At 36.2% G+C, this 18319-nt stretch overlaps 1 protein-coding gene across 2 annotated transcripts in view; it reads left to right on the forward strand.

The window, feature by feature from the left end:
• The first annotated feature begins 465 nt into the window (after positions 1-465).
• The window catches only part of LOC126779541 (LIM domain-binding protein 2), a 64422-nt gene continuing 46568 nt past the window's right edge, over positions 466-18319 (forward strand). The window contains exons 1-2 of one of the 2 annotated variants that reach the window (XM_050503626.1): positions 466-812; positions 16103-16488. In XM_050503626.1, coding sequence (XP_050359583.1) covers positions 786-812; positions 16103-16488 — 413 coding nt within the window. In that variant the 5' untranslated portion in view covers positions 466-785. The other variant, XM_050503627.1, reaches the window with a different exon arrangement.

Consider the following 18319-nt stretch of genomic DNA (forward strand, 5'->3'; position numbering starts at 1 on the left):
TGTATATGTCGAATGTACATGACTATTAATACTCTTGTATAGCTTTGTTATATATGTGTCATAGAACAACTAAAAGTTAACCTTAAATTAAATAAAACCAGTTGTTGAATTTATATATCGATTCAAAACAAATCGAAGCTAGCGCCCTCTGTTTTTTAAAAATAAAAAATATAAATATCAGAAGGTGGCGCTATGTTGTACCTTACTAAAACAAAACTGATATTATGTGGGAAAAAAGCTTTTAATTATAACTTACAAAAATAAGTTGTGTTATATTAGAGAATTATATTTTAATCTTTCTCAAACATCATACAGACAGTAGTAGCGCTAAAATTTAAATTCAGATGAAATTTACCATGCCACTTGTCCGTTGCGTCGATAAAGTTGTTTGTATTGCGAGGTCGGTAAAGCAGATAACCCCCCCCGCAGCGCATCGCCCCGCCCGACGCTCAGCCAGTACGATCGAGCGAGACGTGCCGCGCGTACCTATCGCGATCCGTACAATGCGCGACGCTACGCGACTGTCATGAGACGAACGCTATATTCCCCACAAGTAATCAGTGAAATAATGTAAAACATTCAAAAAACAAACCCTCGGACCCGCTACGGCGGCTGCTACCTGCGTCCGTGAGTTTTCCTTCCCGCCGGCCGGCGACGCGGCACGCGACAACGCTTCCAAAAAAAAAAAGAAACTCGAAATCTCGATGTCAGTGAGCGTGAGGATTGTAGTGTCAGTGTAGTGTAGTTTAAAATAGTTAAATGTATAAACGGCGTGCAATGTTCGTATGAGGAAGAAAGGCAACCGGAACATTGTAAGTGCAGAGCGAGCGCTCGGTGTTATTTGTTATAGCAGATATGCGGGGTGTCCCGCCCTGCCCGGAGGTTTTATACGTGTGGGGCGGCCGCTGATCGAACCACGGAGGTACGGAGGTCTATCCCTCGTATTCTCAATGCTTTTTTTTCTATCCGAGCAGGTCTCTAACCCCTTTTTTATGCGTCGCGTTTTTTTGGAGGGAATGTTTACGAATCGATCTCTTGTAGGTTATGGGTGCCTGGTAGCTCGTAGTGTTAGTGCATTGTTTTTGTTTCACAACAAACTTTTTTTTTAAAGTTTGAACGCATTGACAACTTCTAAACTACAAAAGAGGTTGTATTTAATAATAAAATGTGTCATGTTGAGCAATCCATTCGAATACGGCCAGGTAATCACAAAAAAAGTCATATATAAGTTTAGCTAACTTAAACCTGTTTTAAGGCATACCCACCGACCGATGTACGTATGAAATAGTTAGTGGTCTTTTAATAGTTTTTTTTTTATTCACGACTCGTATAGAAATAATAATATTAGTAAGAAGTTTATACGTAGTATTATTGGATTTGAATTTATATTTATAGTTATGAATTATTCGTACTAAATAAATTATTGATATTAAAGCATCTACTTCTTTTACGTTTTCACGAAACCGTTGAACCGATTATGATGATATTTAATATATAGAAAGTTTGCGTTTTAAGAAATAGCTGGCAATTCCCTTGTATGCGATAGCTATGCAAAACTTTTTTTTAAATTCATTTGCATTAGATTCTAATGCTATCTCATTCTTATATATGTGCTTAAAAAAGATAGTAATATATATGTTCCCATCATATAAGTTAGATATTGAGTACAACTAGCATCGTAGATGTTTCCTTCAAGTCAACCCCAATGGCTCAGTGGATAGATATATAGAATTCAAAACATTAAGTTTTCACGTACTTAATTCCGTGCGCGGCCAAGGAAAACATCGTGATGTAACCTGCATGTGTGTAAGGAAATAATAAGCTTACCTTAGAACTTATTCTTAAGTAAGTCCATCTAAACAGCAGTGGGAGTTTTGGCTGTTGTTGTCAATCCCTAGGGGTTAGAATATGAATAACCAATGGTACGCGAACAAGGTTTCTGAATAAGTTAATTTCATATAAATGGTGATAATATGTCCTGACAGATTACGACCAGGGCGTTTAAGTGTCCAGGAGATATTATAGTGCACAACTATGAGCGCAAACACAGGTGCACTCTATTCTCTCTCATACTCCAATGGGACGGCTACCCGACACGACCGAAAAGAGTTCGTTCGCAGTATCAATGGCTTTTCGTGCTTTCCGAGGCGCGGGAGTCTACACACTTTTAACTTCCAGGCTCCGGGCTTCTACTGAGATTCGATGACAGAAAAATCCAATTACTTTTTTTGAACCCAGGACCTCGGGATCTGCCTTATCTAGCCCCTAGACCAATGAGTTAGTCAATAATAATGATACATAATGATATATTACCACGTTCCAATGCTAGGGGATCTGAACAAGATCTTATATTGGCGCTAACCGAATCTCGAAGCCAAGGATTTACAACCATATAAACTAGCAACTGGACTAGAAAGCCGATACAATTTTCATATTTTATTCTTTTTAATTTTCAAATTATATAGGACCAACGTGGCTAATAGATAGATATTGAAAGAATGTTAATTAACGTTAACTAGTTTCTAAGCAAACATACAGGTGAATATTTACTCGGTGGTAGGGCTTTGTGCAAGCCTGTCTGGGTAGGTACCACCCACTCATCAGATATTCTACCGCGAAACAGTACATAGGATTGTTGCTTTCCAGTTCGAAGGGTAAGTGAGCGCATTGGCGATGTAAGGAATGATTAATATTTCTTACATCGCCAATGTAGATCAGTGGTGACCATTTAACCCATGTGGCCTATTTGCCCGTCCGCCTGCCACCCATACCATAAAAGTAAAGGATAGAAAGATAGATAGACACTCCCTTTCTTAAGTCGGTTAATCAATCTAAATTGTGAATAGACAAATCTGTTACTAATATTTATTAAGTGCATGTATGTATGAATATTCGTTTACACACAGAACGTAAACATTTCTTTACTTTACTTCTTAATGTCATATTATAAATGCGAGTGATTGATTCTAAATCACGTTGAACGGAACGTATTCTACTAGATCTTTCTTATTTTTTCTTACTTGTGTCAAAAATGTTACATAAAACGCTGCACTTAAAGGCGACTTTGAAATTTCTAGTAAAAGAATTACTAGATAATTGGCCCGAATTCTTACGATAAAGATGAATCTTGGTACCCGATCGCAGGGTCGTCTATCGGGTCCAGTCTAAATCATACAGGGATTCAAACACACACAGGAAAAAGTTATCAAAATCGGGCCAGCCGTAGGCCAGGAGTTCAACGACATACAGACGCACAGAAGTATCATATTTATATATTTAATTTGTAAAAACAAAATAAAAACATACATAATTCATGTAGACTCTAACAAGCAATCCTTAATCATTCATAACTCACTTTACAAGATTCGGTTCGGGATGTAGATTCTACTAAGAAGATCCGGTACGAAACTCAGTAGTTACTTTTTTTGTAACAATAAGAAAATATACATGTAATAAGCATATTTAATTGTATATTTATGTATGACGTATTATTAGAAACCGTTGGTAGCCGAGCTAGTTAACTTAAAAAAAAGTATTAAAATAACATCCTGCAATTGTCTGCTGGGCTGAGGTAAAAGAAGGGGCTTTTTGAGAAGCTTTGGAGCTTACTCCAGCGCGCTGCTCAAATGCGGATTGGATACACGTGGTTGATTTTGCACGCAGGTTTCCTCACGATCTTCTTCGAGAGACGAGATGAATTATAATAATAATAATTATTATTTATTTAATCAAGTAACTAGACTCATACAAAATTACAAAAAAAAATAAACACTACTATTTATACAATTTACTGATCTAGCTGAAACATAACAACGGCGGTTTATAAATATACAGTCTAGTCTGTTAGCAATCATGTTTAGAATTTTGTTGGAGCTGGCCCGCACCCTGAGAACACAAATTAAGCACGTGAAAATTCAGTCATGTTTGAACTCGGATTGGGCCACCACGACAAAGTCACCAGACATAGTGAGTTTTATACGAGACAGGTTGTCTTGTATAAAACTCACTAGCCTGAAGTGTACAGTCGGAAAAAGGAATTAATGAAAAAAATCAACGCACATTTTTCTCTCATTCTAATACAAAGATATTTTACACGTTTTTGAAATTAAAATTTACGCTTAGTTTTTTTTTTTGCCTAATTATATCAATTTTACTTGGACAATGTTTAAACGAACGAAATAAGTTTTTAATTTTTGTCATAATTAACGGCGTTATAAAGTTTTAACGTGTGATAAGGTTAAACAATGCTGTCTTCTTCTTTCGAATGTCGAAACAATAATGTCAGAAAGGGAGTCATCGTTGTTTAACTAAACCGTCAGTAATAATTATAACATTGAAAGGATACACGCATCAAAATAGTGTATCACCGTTAGTCAGTTTTCAGTATTTCACGAGTGAGATACGAAGTGAATTCTGCTAACAGTCACGTTCCTATAAAACGTGTGTTGTCCAGCCAAACTTTACTGCTTATGTTCTCCTTGGAGACACTCGCTCTAAAACCAAGACCAGTGTCTTCAAAAGCGGATTTGATGATATCTCACTGTTTATGATATCCTGGTACACGGTCATTGTAATTTTTATTATATAATCGTTAAAATCTAAAATCTATACTTTGTATTTTATCTCTCTTAATTGTATTTAACTTCCTCCGGTCTATTCTATCTAGAAAGATAAGCCGCTTTATTGCCAAAATTTTATCAAATTCCAATTTATTTATTCAATGTAGAATTACGATGACATTTATTTATTGATAGGCAAAACATATCAGATTGAAAATGAATATATATAAGACATCGCGAGTTTTTTTTTTAACGTAAAGTCAAAGACGTCATCAAATTCACCTTTATTGACGTTGTTAAAAAACAATGAAAAGTCACGAAAAAACCGTTATATGTTAAAATTTAAAATCCAGTGACCGTGAGATGAGATAATTTTTTTTTAAAGTTAATATGTGAATACTGAAAAACTAGAAAATTCGAATTCTATGTAGAAGCATAGATTTTATATATAGGTATAAATTTTAAGGAGTCGAGATGACCCGGAGAACATAGGTATGTTTATCTCGGGCGCCTTTGAGTTTTTATGTGCTTAATGAAGGAAAGCATAGTAAGGAAACCAGCATGTGTGTATCATACTCGCATTTGAGCAGCCTGGTGAAATGAGCACTAAACATGAGAATAAGCTTTTATTCAGTAGGGGGATATTTTATAAGCTGTTAATTTTACTTTAAGCAATTATCACCGACGATTCTAAAATGTCTCTCGATTTCCAAACAAAATGCTAGAGAAATATCACTTTGGCGTGTGATTGCGATTTGTTATGTTCCTATTGATTTATACGTGTGCTAAGTAGAAATCTGGAGAAGTAAATAATCGCTTCGATAATAATTAGTGTCGAATACATTTTGTCTAAGCCTGCTTATAAATACGAAAAAAATATAACTGTTCTTTTTTTAAAATTGAATATTATGTTCAGGTTCTTTTCTGTAATCTTACGAAATCGCTTTTTAAATAAAATTTTATTTTTTTTTAATCGAAACTATAAAATGGCAAAGGCATATATTTGTACAGTTGATTTTAATATAACGTGTATAAAATGTAATATTCTTATACGTCATTTATATTTTTCAATAAATATTCTATAAAATTAAGTTAATTTTTTTATCATCTCGAACACGAAGCGGTTTGTTTGATATATCTTTATTTTTAATTTGCCTATTATAAAAATTGTGAAGAGAGATTTGTGCGAGAATAAATTGACCAAACTTAAAAAGTATTCCCATTTCTTTTTAATGTGTATGGTTGGAATAGGATAGCAAGTCTTTCAATATTCTTAAAATTGTCCGTCCCGTGAAATTAGTTTAATATTTTATATTGTGTAGAGAGAATAAATTCAGCGCGAGTGTTAAACATAACGGAGGCTTATAACTGTCCGGTGCGCTGTCAACCGCGTTAAAGCGCTTTGCTACTGTTATACGTGTCTGACAATTTCGCTGACAACTACGAAATAAAAGGAAATAACAGCTGATGACCATCCTATTCTACGCAAAGAATTTTCTTAAGCAGGATCAGGGCTTATCTCACCACGCTGTCCAGTCAGCGAGAGTTGGTACCACATGTGGTAATTTTTCATCCGATATATGTTAAGAGTACAGTCTCGTCCTCGGCTGTTAAGGAAAACGTCGTGAGGAAACCTGCGTGTTAGCCACCAAACCGCATTATAGCAACGTGAGGAGCCCCCACTTCATTTTAACCCAGATGTGGGATATTTACAGGCTTTATACTATAAGGTTGTAAAACGTTACGTCATTAAAAAACCGTAGTTGATTTGTATTATACTTGTCCCCCACCTGTGTGTGTGTGGGGGGAGGAGGCTGGCTAAGGACCCTATGTCTTTCTTTTGACGAGCCGGTTGGCCTGGTTGGTAGAACACTTGCCTTTCACGCCGAAGGTTGTGGGTTCGATTCCCACCCAGGACAGACATTTGTGTGCATGAACATGTCTGTTTGTCCTGAGTCTGGGTGTAATTATCTATATAAGTAAGTATTCACAAAAGAAAAGTAGTATATGTAGTATATCAGTTGTCTGGTTTCCATAGCACAAGCTCTGTACAAGCTTAATTTGGGATCAGATGGCCGTGTGTGAAAAATGTCCCAGGATATTATTATTATTATTATTTTTACCTCTGGCAACGTGTACGCGAAATTTCATTATAATCGGTTCAGTAGTTAAGACGTGTAAGCGTTACAAACAAACTCACTTTTGCATTTATAATATTGGTATGAAAGGATGTTAAGACTTTATTATATATGTATATAGGATGGTCTTGTCAATGTTTTCTTATAATTGATATATATATATCATGTAATTGGTTTTAATTTGTTTAATTAATATTCGCAATCCGTACTTTAAATTAATATTAGTAATCAGTCAGTAGATATAAAAGGTACTAGCTTATCGGGCCGTCTGTGTCACGGTAGCGTGCGCAAGCGATCCCGTGGCGCTCCTCGTTAAGACGAAAAGGGTACCGCTGATTTTTAGTGAGTATTCCAATGTTCGAGGCACACTCGGTGAGCCCCACATACCCCCTGTGCCCCCATAACTGTTACCGTGGGGGAAACGCGTAATGCGTTTTTCCAGCGTTGAAAAAAATGGTAACTAATCGTACCGGCTTCGCACGGGTAGATAAGAAGCGAAATTAATTTTAGATAGGTTTTGCGTAAAATCCGTTCTTAATGAGCGTCTACGTTGGGGAAGGAGTAACTGTGACAGATTTGAAGTCAATCGGGCGGATAGTTTAGGACATTTATGACTTTACTTTTAGGAGATATACATATATAACTTGATGGTTACAGAGCTTTGTACAAGCCCCTCCGGGGAGGTACCGCCGACACATGATATATTCTACCGACAGCAGTACTTACTTAGTATTGGTGTGTTCCGGTGTGAACGGTGAGTCTTCGAAACTATCGGCAGGAGGGACATAACATCTCAATTTCCAAAGTCGGTGGCGCTTAAGCGATGTTTAATATTTTTTACAGTGCTAATGTCTATGGTTGTCTTATGATGGTGACCACTTACCATTAAGTGGCCTATTTGCCAGTCCGCCTAAGTTTAAAAAAAAAAAAAAAACAAAACTGTCCATATAGCCTACATATGCTTATTCTTCTGAAGTTCAAACATAACGTTTTTTTTTTTTTTTTTTTAAATAAAATATACATATACAATTCGTTATTAAATGGCAAGTGGTCGCCACCAATTAAAGATATTGACACTGCAATGTGTGTTAACCACTCCTTAGACACCCAATGTATACGATTTGACTGGCTCATTCTCTCGTCAAACCGGAAGCTTAGACTAATTTCTACTTGTCGGTATGAAAAAAAATATTGTACCTATTAAAACGGGCTTACACAATGCCCAGATAATGCTACAATTATACTTGTCATATCTTAATTAAATAAAAAAAACATCAGTGATATAGTAATTATTATTGAAAGGAAGGAATATTTTAATTATCTGCATCCTTAGTCAATCGAGTTGTTTGAATTTAAAAAAAAAAGTAGCCGATGACGCAAGGTCATTGAACTCTGGAATGTTAACCGCTTCGAATCCCGAGTCAGACTTTTGTTTGTCGTATGTTGTGTAATACTCGCCTTTTATTACTCGACAACGCGTAAAGAAAGAGGGTCATGTGTTTATGATGTGTGTGTTTAAGTTAATATTAATAAACTATTTACACAGTAAAAAATGAAACGTGCTTGTTGGCTCTTTAACTTAATTGTAAGTATCTAGTATTTGAAAACAAACGTCCTCGCGACTTGTAAAAATGGGTAACAAAGCCCTATTCCCAAGTACGAAATGAGCTGATGACCTTCAAATGCCTGAACCATCTCGATCACATTAGGTTCAAACGGAATATACCGCATCGAAATCGCTTGAGAGCTACGATCCAACACAGATACACACCATAAATTTATAACACCCCTTTTTTTACGATGTAGGTTGAAAATTATTATCCTATTTTGTAATCAAAATCAATTATTATTCTTTATTCAAGCAGGCAATGAGGGCAAAGTGCTTATATACTTTTGAACTGTTATCTTACAGCTACCACCGGTTCGGAATGTAGATTCCTACCGAGATGAACCGGCAAGTAAATCAGTACTTACGTTATTTCGTACGTGAGCGGTACAGTAACGATCGAAATGCTAGTTTGATTGACGCGTGAATGCGAGAAAAAATACGCGGAATGAAGGATTGGCATTTAGCAAAGTAGGGGCTAGATCAGTTTGCAGATGTTTATATCTTACTAGTGACTGCCTCGTTGATTGGAAGTCCTGGGTTCAAATTCCAGGTTTGGAAGTTGGAAGTGTGTACACTCCCGTGCTTCGGAAAGCGCGTAAAGCCGTTGGTCCTGCGGCTGAACTCTTTCCGGTCGTGTCGGATTGTTGTCACATCGGATTATGAGTTAGGGAATAGAGAGTGCACCCAACTCCCAAATAGCGGACTCGTAAATGGAGGACTTATCTTACTAGTTGCCGCTCGCGTATGACGGGTGGAAGATTTTTAGTATTCACTGTGCTTTTTCTGTATGCAAAATTAAAAAAATACCTTGAATAGTTAATATGTGAAAGCGTAACAAATAAACAATTTAACACAGCGAAAGTGAGTCGTTTTGAATGAGTTAAGTATATGAAGAAAACCTATGGGCCCTTTAGTAAGATGTATTAGCACAGGGGCCAATTCTACTTATATGTAACGATACGATTACGATACGTTCCCGATTCCATTCCGATCCAACTTCGAACCTCAACTGGATCTTTGTTAGTTTCAACTAATCTACAACTAGGGAAAAGTTTGTGACAAAGTGACAGTGGCAATTAGTTAGTATAATTGGTCCTACGTAGCCGGATAGATCATTATGATTGTTTTCTGAGTAATTTACTCGATTCTAAATTATAACTTGCAATGTTTAATGGTAGAAGATGAAGGACGTTATGCTCTTGCAAAAAAAAAAAATAACTTAAGTAATAAGTTAAAATTGCTATAACGTTAGTGCACGTAAATTACATTACGAAATGACGGATTTCTTAGCCGACAATAGAAATCGCGTCTGCGTCTTAGTATTTTTTTGTGTATGTTTTAAGTACATATGAAACGGTTTTATATAAAAAAATAACTTTTATTTCAATTATTAATATATTTTCTGATATTTCTTAGGTCGGTGCAATTTTGACGTGTATGTATCGAAAAGAACCCCTAGAATTTCAGTAGATATATTATTATCGATTATATTTAATGTTATATATCTAACATTAAATATTAATTTATTAATGTTATTATGGGACCCGGTAGACGTCCTGCCATGCAGACATTTTTTGATTTGATAACATACCAACAGCAGCGGGTCCAATTGTATTTTCAGACCATCCAGGAGCCGCCCATTCAAATATTCGACGTATGTAATGCCAATTTTAAGTATACACAAAATATTCAAATGACTAGAATGGTTGGGAAATTGCAAATAGATATTTATTTACTTATTAATTTTAATTTATTTAACAATATAAACAATCAAAACCACGAAAGTTTGTTTTGAGTGCCTCTCCGTCTATGTACATACAATATACGCTATAATTGTTTTAAATAATAAATCTTCAACTTATATTTAATATTATATTATCTAAGCTATTTATCATAAAAAATACTTGCCATACATTTTCATAAGCAAATTGATGAGATTGTATTTCGAAAAAAAAAAAATGTCTTCTTTTGGAGCGCATCCGATTATTTTACTAACGTACAGGCTAAAATCTTTAACCTCGAACCTAAAATTATTTATTATTGATGGTATTTGTGACTCGAATTCCCGAGATCGCGTGTTCGAAGCCGGCCCGTGAACTTTGCGGCCGATTGAATTAGGTTAGGGCTTATTTTCAGTTTGTGTTTATAATTCATCTCGTGCTTGACGGTGAAGGAAAACATCGTGAGGAAACCTGCATGTGCCTAATTTCATTGAAATTATGCCACATGTGTATTCTACCAACCCGCATTGGAGCAGCGTGGTGGAATAAGCTCCAAACCTTCTTCTCAAAAGGGAGGGGAGGCCTTAGCCCAGCAGTGGGACATTAACAGGCTGTTACTATTATTTTCAGTACACCGGTACCAAGTACAGACTTATACGTCGAATACAACTCGAGTTTAAAGTTTAGACTTTAACACGTAACCTGAAAGCTTTGGATTATGAAGTAATATTCGTTTCTATAAATATTTAAATCCTAATTAGTATAAAAAAAAGCCGAAATAGCCCAGTGATAAGAACGCGTGAATTTTAAACGATGATCGTTGGTTCATACCCGGGCTGATACCACTGAATTTCCAAGTGTTTAATTTGTGATTATAATTCATGTCGTGATTGACGGTGAAGGAAAACATCGTGAGGAAACCTGCATGTGTCTAATTTCACTGAAATTCTGCCACATGTGTATTCTACCATCTCGAATTGGAGCAGCGTGGTGGAATAAGCTCCAAACCTTCTCCTCAAAAAGGGAGAGGAGGCCTTAGCTCAGCAGTGGGACATTCACAGGCTGTTACTGTGGTATTATAAATGCGAAAGTGACTCGGTTTACTTGTTTGTTTGTTACGATATCGCCTCAACTAGTCAACATTCAATTCGATATAATATTAGCATCATAAGCGTACGCGTCAGATTACAGATAAGGACATATTGCTACATATTTTGGTATAAGTTTAATGTATATTAGTTTAGTCGATTAAACATTATAAAAAAAAAACATTGTGTTTGTCACTCAACTCCTCCTAAACGGCTGGGCCGATTTGGATGAAATTTTGTGTGTATATTTCAATGGGTTCGTCGTTGGTTTGAAAACACAATTGGACTCGGTAGGTGGCGCTGCTGTTGGTATGCCACCAAATGAAAAAGAAAGTATTTATGGCAGAATGTTGTTCTGCCGGGTCCGGTAGTATTAGTAAATATATAGAAGTCTGTCAAATGTTTTTTGGTGTGATTTCGAAATACACATAGCCGATAGCCAAATGGATGGTTTGAGGGCAATATATGACGATAATTTAATTATTAATACTTTAATTATCGAGTTACAATTGTTTCTTTTCACATATCTAGAACTGTACGCAACTTCACGCGTTTGAACTAAATTGAACGATGCTCCGTCACTCTCTAACATTGCAGATAATTCATACGTGCCACGAGAACGGAAATAATATCATATTACACATATAATAAAGACGGCACGTTGAGATCGTGGGAACGTAATCAGTTTAAAAACAGGAAATATATAATTGTATGCAATACCAGCAATTAAACTCAACAAGCGTCTAGATGTGAGCAACAATATGTATGTATGTCGTTTTGAATATTGTTACCACTTTTAACCTAAATTCTACTGTTTTTTGTTTGTTTTTTAAAACGTTACATATTTGAACTGTCATATTGAATAATATTCTAATACAATGGCAGGAATGCAAATAAACAACTTTGACCATGAATTAACGCGATGTCATTGGTCGAAATCTTGAATAGTCTATGGTTTTCATTATGGATACCTCAAAAGTGTCGTTTACAATCCCTGACTCGGAAAGCACTTCATTAAATAATTCATAATAAAACAATAAATGTTACTATTAAAATCGTGATTTTGTAAAATTTTAAGGTCGACCTTGAGTACAACGTTTCTTAATGTAACGTTTGAATGAAACGTTTTGTTTATATTGTTGCATCATTAGCTTAATATTTTTTAATTGGAAGTATGACTTTGTGCAAGCCTGTCAGTGTACCAATCACTTATCACATTCTACCGCCAAACAGCAAACTAAAAACATTGTTATGTAAGGTGGCCTATTTATTATAAAAATATATAAATATTCATTACATAACCATAGTACGTACCAACTAGTTTTTTCTAAGTTTTAGTATTTATGCAAGTTCTATTGAAAGCTTACTACTTCGATGCGTCTATTATTTTAATGACATTTGAAAGGTTCTTAAAACATCAATTTAATGAACGATAATAGCACCAAAGTAGTAATACATTAGGGCTATACTCGTCTGTATATTGTTATGTATGTTCGTTGCCTTCTACGTATGTATTGCTCAAGTCACTATGATATTTTCATCATGTGCAGGCTGACTATGTATTATATATGTATTGACTGGTGGTAGGGCTTTGTGCAAGCTCGTCTGGGTAGGTACCACCCACTCATCAGATATTCTACCGCAAAACAGCAATACTTGATATTGTTGTGTTCCGGTTTGAAGGGTGAGTGAGCCAGTGTAATTACAGGCACAAGGGACATAAAATCTTAGTTCCCAAGGTTGGTGGCGCATTGGATATGTAAGCGATGATTGACATTTCTTACAATGCCAATGTCTAAGAGCGTTGGTGACCACCTACCATCAGGTGGCCCATATGCTCGTCCGCCTTCCTATTCTATAAAAAAAAAAAAAGGCTAGTGGATACGTAGAGTGTATTTATTAGAAATTCTAGAGCAGCCTATGTTCTTTCTTGGGGGCCAAGTTTGCTTCATAGCAATTTCATCGAAATCGTTTCAGTATTTTAGGCGTGAAAGCGTAATAGACAGACAAAGATTTAGATTTCGTACCGTGACGGTCCAGTTACAAGAGCTTAGTGACCCACAGTTTGGGCATAAATATCTGTTCTCAGATATTTATATTTTATTAATTTTATACCAATCAAGTGATAATTTTATAATAATTTAATTGTTAATGTCTTTTCTATTTGTTATAAATATTTTGATTTTCAAATTTTTTTTTTGTTAACTCGAAATGTTGATATATTTTGCAACTTCTATAATTTAGGAGACACTTGATTTGTATAATCATGTTTAATGATTCAATTGTATTTATTAGTATACTTCTAAAGTCGAGATGGCCCAGTGGTAATTCTGTTCTGTTTATAATTCATTTCATGCTTTTCGGTGAAGGAAAACATCGTGAGGAAACCTGCAAGTGTCTAATTTCATCGAAATTCGGCCACATGTGTATTCCACCAACCCGCACTGGAGCAGCGTGGTGAAATAAGCTCCAAACCTTCTTCTCAAAAATGGAGAGGAGGCCTTAGCCCAGCAGTGGGACATTTACAGGCTGTTACTGTTTCTGCATACTTCTTGTTGGTATTGATATTATAATAAATAAATAAATAAATCTTCTCTTTTATGAAGGAGAAAGTTTTGCAGCTTATTTTCCGAAGCATTTGGTTCTATTCTGCTGTTTTCCGTCATAGTCATGAACTCCTAGTTGCCACTATCACAAAATTTCATATATCATCTTTTGCTTCAAGCTTGCTTCGTACTAAATTTCACCATGTTCGGTTCAGTGGCTGTGGAAACATAACAGATACAGTTTCCTTCGTATCCATACAAATAAATAAAATTGTAGTGTCTGCCTGTTCGTGATTTTAAAATAACTGTCTGTTTTTAAGTTAAAATGGCTATGGCGAGTTACGAACACCGAGAATTATTTTTTAATTTTATTTAGACTGGCGCTGTTATATAATGGTTTCAAGATTTTAGATGTACAATCAAATAGGCAATAAGTTCGTTAAAACGACAAATTTTTAGAGGATTTTCGTCACAAACTGATTTATTTACATTAAAGCCAATTTAATAATAAACAAATAAAAATTGAAAACAGTTACTGTGCAAATCGTGACCGCGTCCAATGGTGGCAAGAACGCTAGGAGCATTCATTTGAATCGCAATTGCAATCCAGAAGAAGATTTTAATATTGTCATATATATATATACATATATATTCACTGGTGGTAGGGCTTTGTGCAGGCTCGCCTGGGTAGGTACCACCCACTCATCAGATATTCTACCGCAAAACAGCAATACTTGATATTGTTGTGTTCCGGTTTGAAGGGTGAGTGAGCCAGTGTAATTACAGGCACAAGGGACATAAAATCTTAGTTCCCAAAGTTGGTGGCGCATTGGATATGTACGCGATGGTTGACATTTCTTACAATGTCAATGTCTAAGGGCGTTTGGTGACCACTTACCATCAGGTGGCATATGCTCGTCCACCTTCCTATTCTATTCTATAATTAAATATATATATATATATATATATATATATATATATATATATATATATATATATATATATATATATGTATACATATATATATATCCAGTGGTGAAGCTCGGTTATAGCTCGGTGGTCTTTCTTAAAAGAATGGAATGGATGACGAACTTGGAATAAATTAGGCATAACTTAAAGATTGTATTCCATTATGTAATTTACACACACACACATATATATATATATATATATATATATATATATATATATATATATGTGTGTGTGTGTATATCTATAACCGAGCTTCACCACTGGATATATATATATATATATACCCAGTGGTGAGGTAACTATATCTATCTTAACTATATATGTTATGTATGAATTTCGGCACCTTTTTATCATTAACATTATCTTATGTGAAAAAAATACGACTTAATTAATATAATTGCTTTTTTTTTTACATAAGCTTTTAATTAATGATTTAATTAATGAGATCATATAAAGTGCGTAATTTTATTATAGACGAAATTAAATAATTAACTTACATCATATCTAATATTATTTTTTTTACAAATTATTTAAGTCGTTCGTAACAAGTTTTAATTTATTTATTCAGTGCAGTGCAGTGCAATGCGTTACACTTAATTAGCTGAGTTTGTGAGCTAAGATGTTATGTCCCTTGTGCCTGTAATTACACTAGCTCTCTCACCCTTCAAACCAGAATACAAGGGACATCACATCTTAGCTCACAAAGTTGGTGGAGTTGACGATGTACGGAAAGGTTAATATTTCGTACATTGTCAATGTCTATGGACGGTTTATTTACCAACAGATGGCCTTTTTGTCCGTCCGTTTATCTAATACAAAAAAAAAATTCAATCTATGGACAACCGAGATAGGATTGCAATAATAATAAAAAAGTTTGGTAAAAGGTGTGTAATGACTTTCTACTGTTTCTTTACGATTTAATTGACATTCTGGCCTGTAATCCTAACCAATATTATAAATGAATGTTTGTTTGATACGCTTCTCAACCAAACAAAAACTAAAAAAGGACTTATGGTAACCAACATGTGAGGGTCACAAGGGCGAAGTCGCGACGATTATCTCGATCACGTATCGGTGGTTGATTCGAGTTTAATCAACACGAAAAACTAGTGAGTGAGAATCGAATGACGATTTAGTGTTCAGCAACCCTCGGGCGCGTGCAAGGTGCGCTGATGCGCTCTTAAGTTTTTTGCGACGGGTTACGTTATCAGCTGTTTCTACCTGGCGCCGGGCGGGTAGAGCGGCCGCTCCTTCGTTTGTAGCTTTTATTGCGTTAAATGACGTTTTCTAATTACTCAGCATCGAGACTATTGCCATAATTGTAAGACTCATTCCTAGACAGGGGCGGTTAATGATTCAATTATTGAAACGTTTTGTTGAATATCTTGATCGTAGGTTTATAATCTTTCATCGGGTCTCCGGTGATAACTATTATTGTTCCTTATTCAATGATCTCTTCTAATCATCAGATGTCGGTGGGCCTTCAACGGCGCGTCCCCGCGCTGGACGAGGCCGGGGGCGGCGTCCCGGCCGCCTGGAAGTCCAGCGAGCCACCGTTCCCGGCGTTCGCGCCGCCCGCGGGCTCGCCGGCAGGCCCGGCTTTCGCCGCTTCCCCTGCGCCCTCGACCCCCGGTCCGGGACCCGGGTTCGCGGGGCCCTACGCGGCAGCAGGTCCCTTCGGCAGCCCGTCGGCGAGGCCGGGCTCCGGCGGCGGGTTCCCTCCGGGCCCCCAGCAGGGCCACTTCCCGGGGCCCGGGTTCGCGCCGCCGGGTTCGCCGTTCCACCCTCACCCGCCACATCCGCCGATGCCGCCGCACCCACACATGATGGCGCCGCTGCCGCCACCTGTTGACAGGTTAGTTGGTTCGATTCTACTTTCGATTACTGATGACGACGAATGCAAGAACAGGCTTAATATTTTATAACCACCGTAATATAATTTAATAGTTAATATTTTTTTTACCTTTAAATAATATGACGGTGAAAACTACTGCTGTGCCAATTTATAAAAAGCAACCTTTTCGCCTTCTTCGTGGTGTTTTTTATTGGAATGGTTTGATTTACAAGAAGCGGAGCGGATGTTCGTCTTCGTTTCTCGATCTTAGTAACAATTAAGCGAAAGGCGATTGTTGCTTAAAGTTACAAAGATTATTTACATGTAAATCTCACTTATAGAGATTTTTCTTCGTAAAACAATTTTTTTTCATGTTGAATATTATGAAGAACATGATTGGTACATAAAAAAATATATAATTATAAATAATGGATTGCGTTTTTAAGTGTAAAAAAAAGTGTTTATTATATTTTTCTGACAGCTAGTCGAGCGCAAAATATTCTTTCAATGTCTCCTATGATAGTTATATAAGTTACCTGCTATTATTACATATACGTATATAAACAAGACAAACTGACGGATCAGCTTTACATAGTATATGTACATATGTCAAAGACACCACGCAAAACGAACCGAATAACGAACTCGGTTTTCAACACAAAACAATTTGGATTAATTATATAATTACGAAAATAACAATTAAAACATTCGTACTTAATGGAATTTTCAATCTATTTTTCTTATCTAAAACAATTTTTTTTTTTTATTATTTTGACATTTTTAAAAATTATTGTTTTTTTTTTTACTTTTAATTTGAATTTGATTAGACTGAATCTAGAAGTGCTATGTACACTTGTAATTGACATGCATATAAGATATACTATAACCGTAACAGCCTGTGAATGTCCCACTGCTGGGCTAAAGGCCTCCTCTCCTCTTTTTGAGGAGAAGGTTTGGAGCTTATTCCACCACGCTGCTCCAATGCGGGTTGGTAGAATACACATGTGGCAGAACTTCAGTGAAATTAGACACATGCAGGTTTCCTCACGATGTTTTCCTTCACCGTAAAGCACAAGATGAATTATAATCACAAATTAAGCACATGAAAATTCAGTGGTGCTTGCCCGGGTTTGAACCCACGATCATCGGTTAAGATTCACGCGTTCTTACCACTGGGCCATCTCGGCTTTAAGATATACTATAATTGTTTTATAAATTTTTTTTTTTTATCAATTCTTTATATGTATGTTGTAAGTGTGCTATTAGAAATAAATTAAAATTAAATTATAAAAATAATGCAGCATATGTGTAACATTAGAATATGATGAATATTAAAAGAAATTATAATTAAAGAAAACCAATGAATATAATATAAGTATTTTTTTTTTTAATTTTAATATAATGATACATAGCAACTAAGTGAATAGTATACGCGCATCAAGGGAGTAGAGAGCGGCGTTGAGGAGGGAGAGAGTTCGGTCCTCCTGGCTGGCCTAGGCCAGTCAAGGTACGGGCCTCGCGGTTGCCCCCCCCCTACCCGGGCTGCTCCTCCTCGCGTCCTACGTCGCGTCATTTCATTCTGGAGGGTCTCAGTGACCCAGTGGCTGTCTATGTGTTGGCATGACGTCACAAACGAGCGTCCTGTCGTTTGCCGTCACGGTATACGACTGTGTCTTATCCGCGAGATGCGCAAATATATACTTCATATCGGAACACTTAAAATATATATAATTATTGTTTACAAGCTTCGCTCGCGTGTTAGGCGGGGAGGAGCTGGTTTAAGGTATAAAAAAGTATGTCTATATCCTTTCTCGGGATTCAAGCTTTCTTCATAGCGAATTTCATTAAAATC

Source organism: Nymphalis io, chromosome 29 (assembly GCF_905147045.1).
Source record: "Nymphalis io chromosome 29, ilAglIoxx1.1, whole genome shotgun sequence".
Taxonomy (NCBI): Eukaryota; Metazoa; Arthropoda; class Insecta; order Lepidoptera; family Nymphalidae; genus Nymphalis; species Nymphalis io.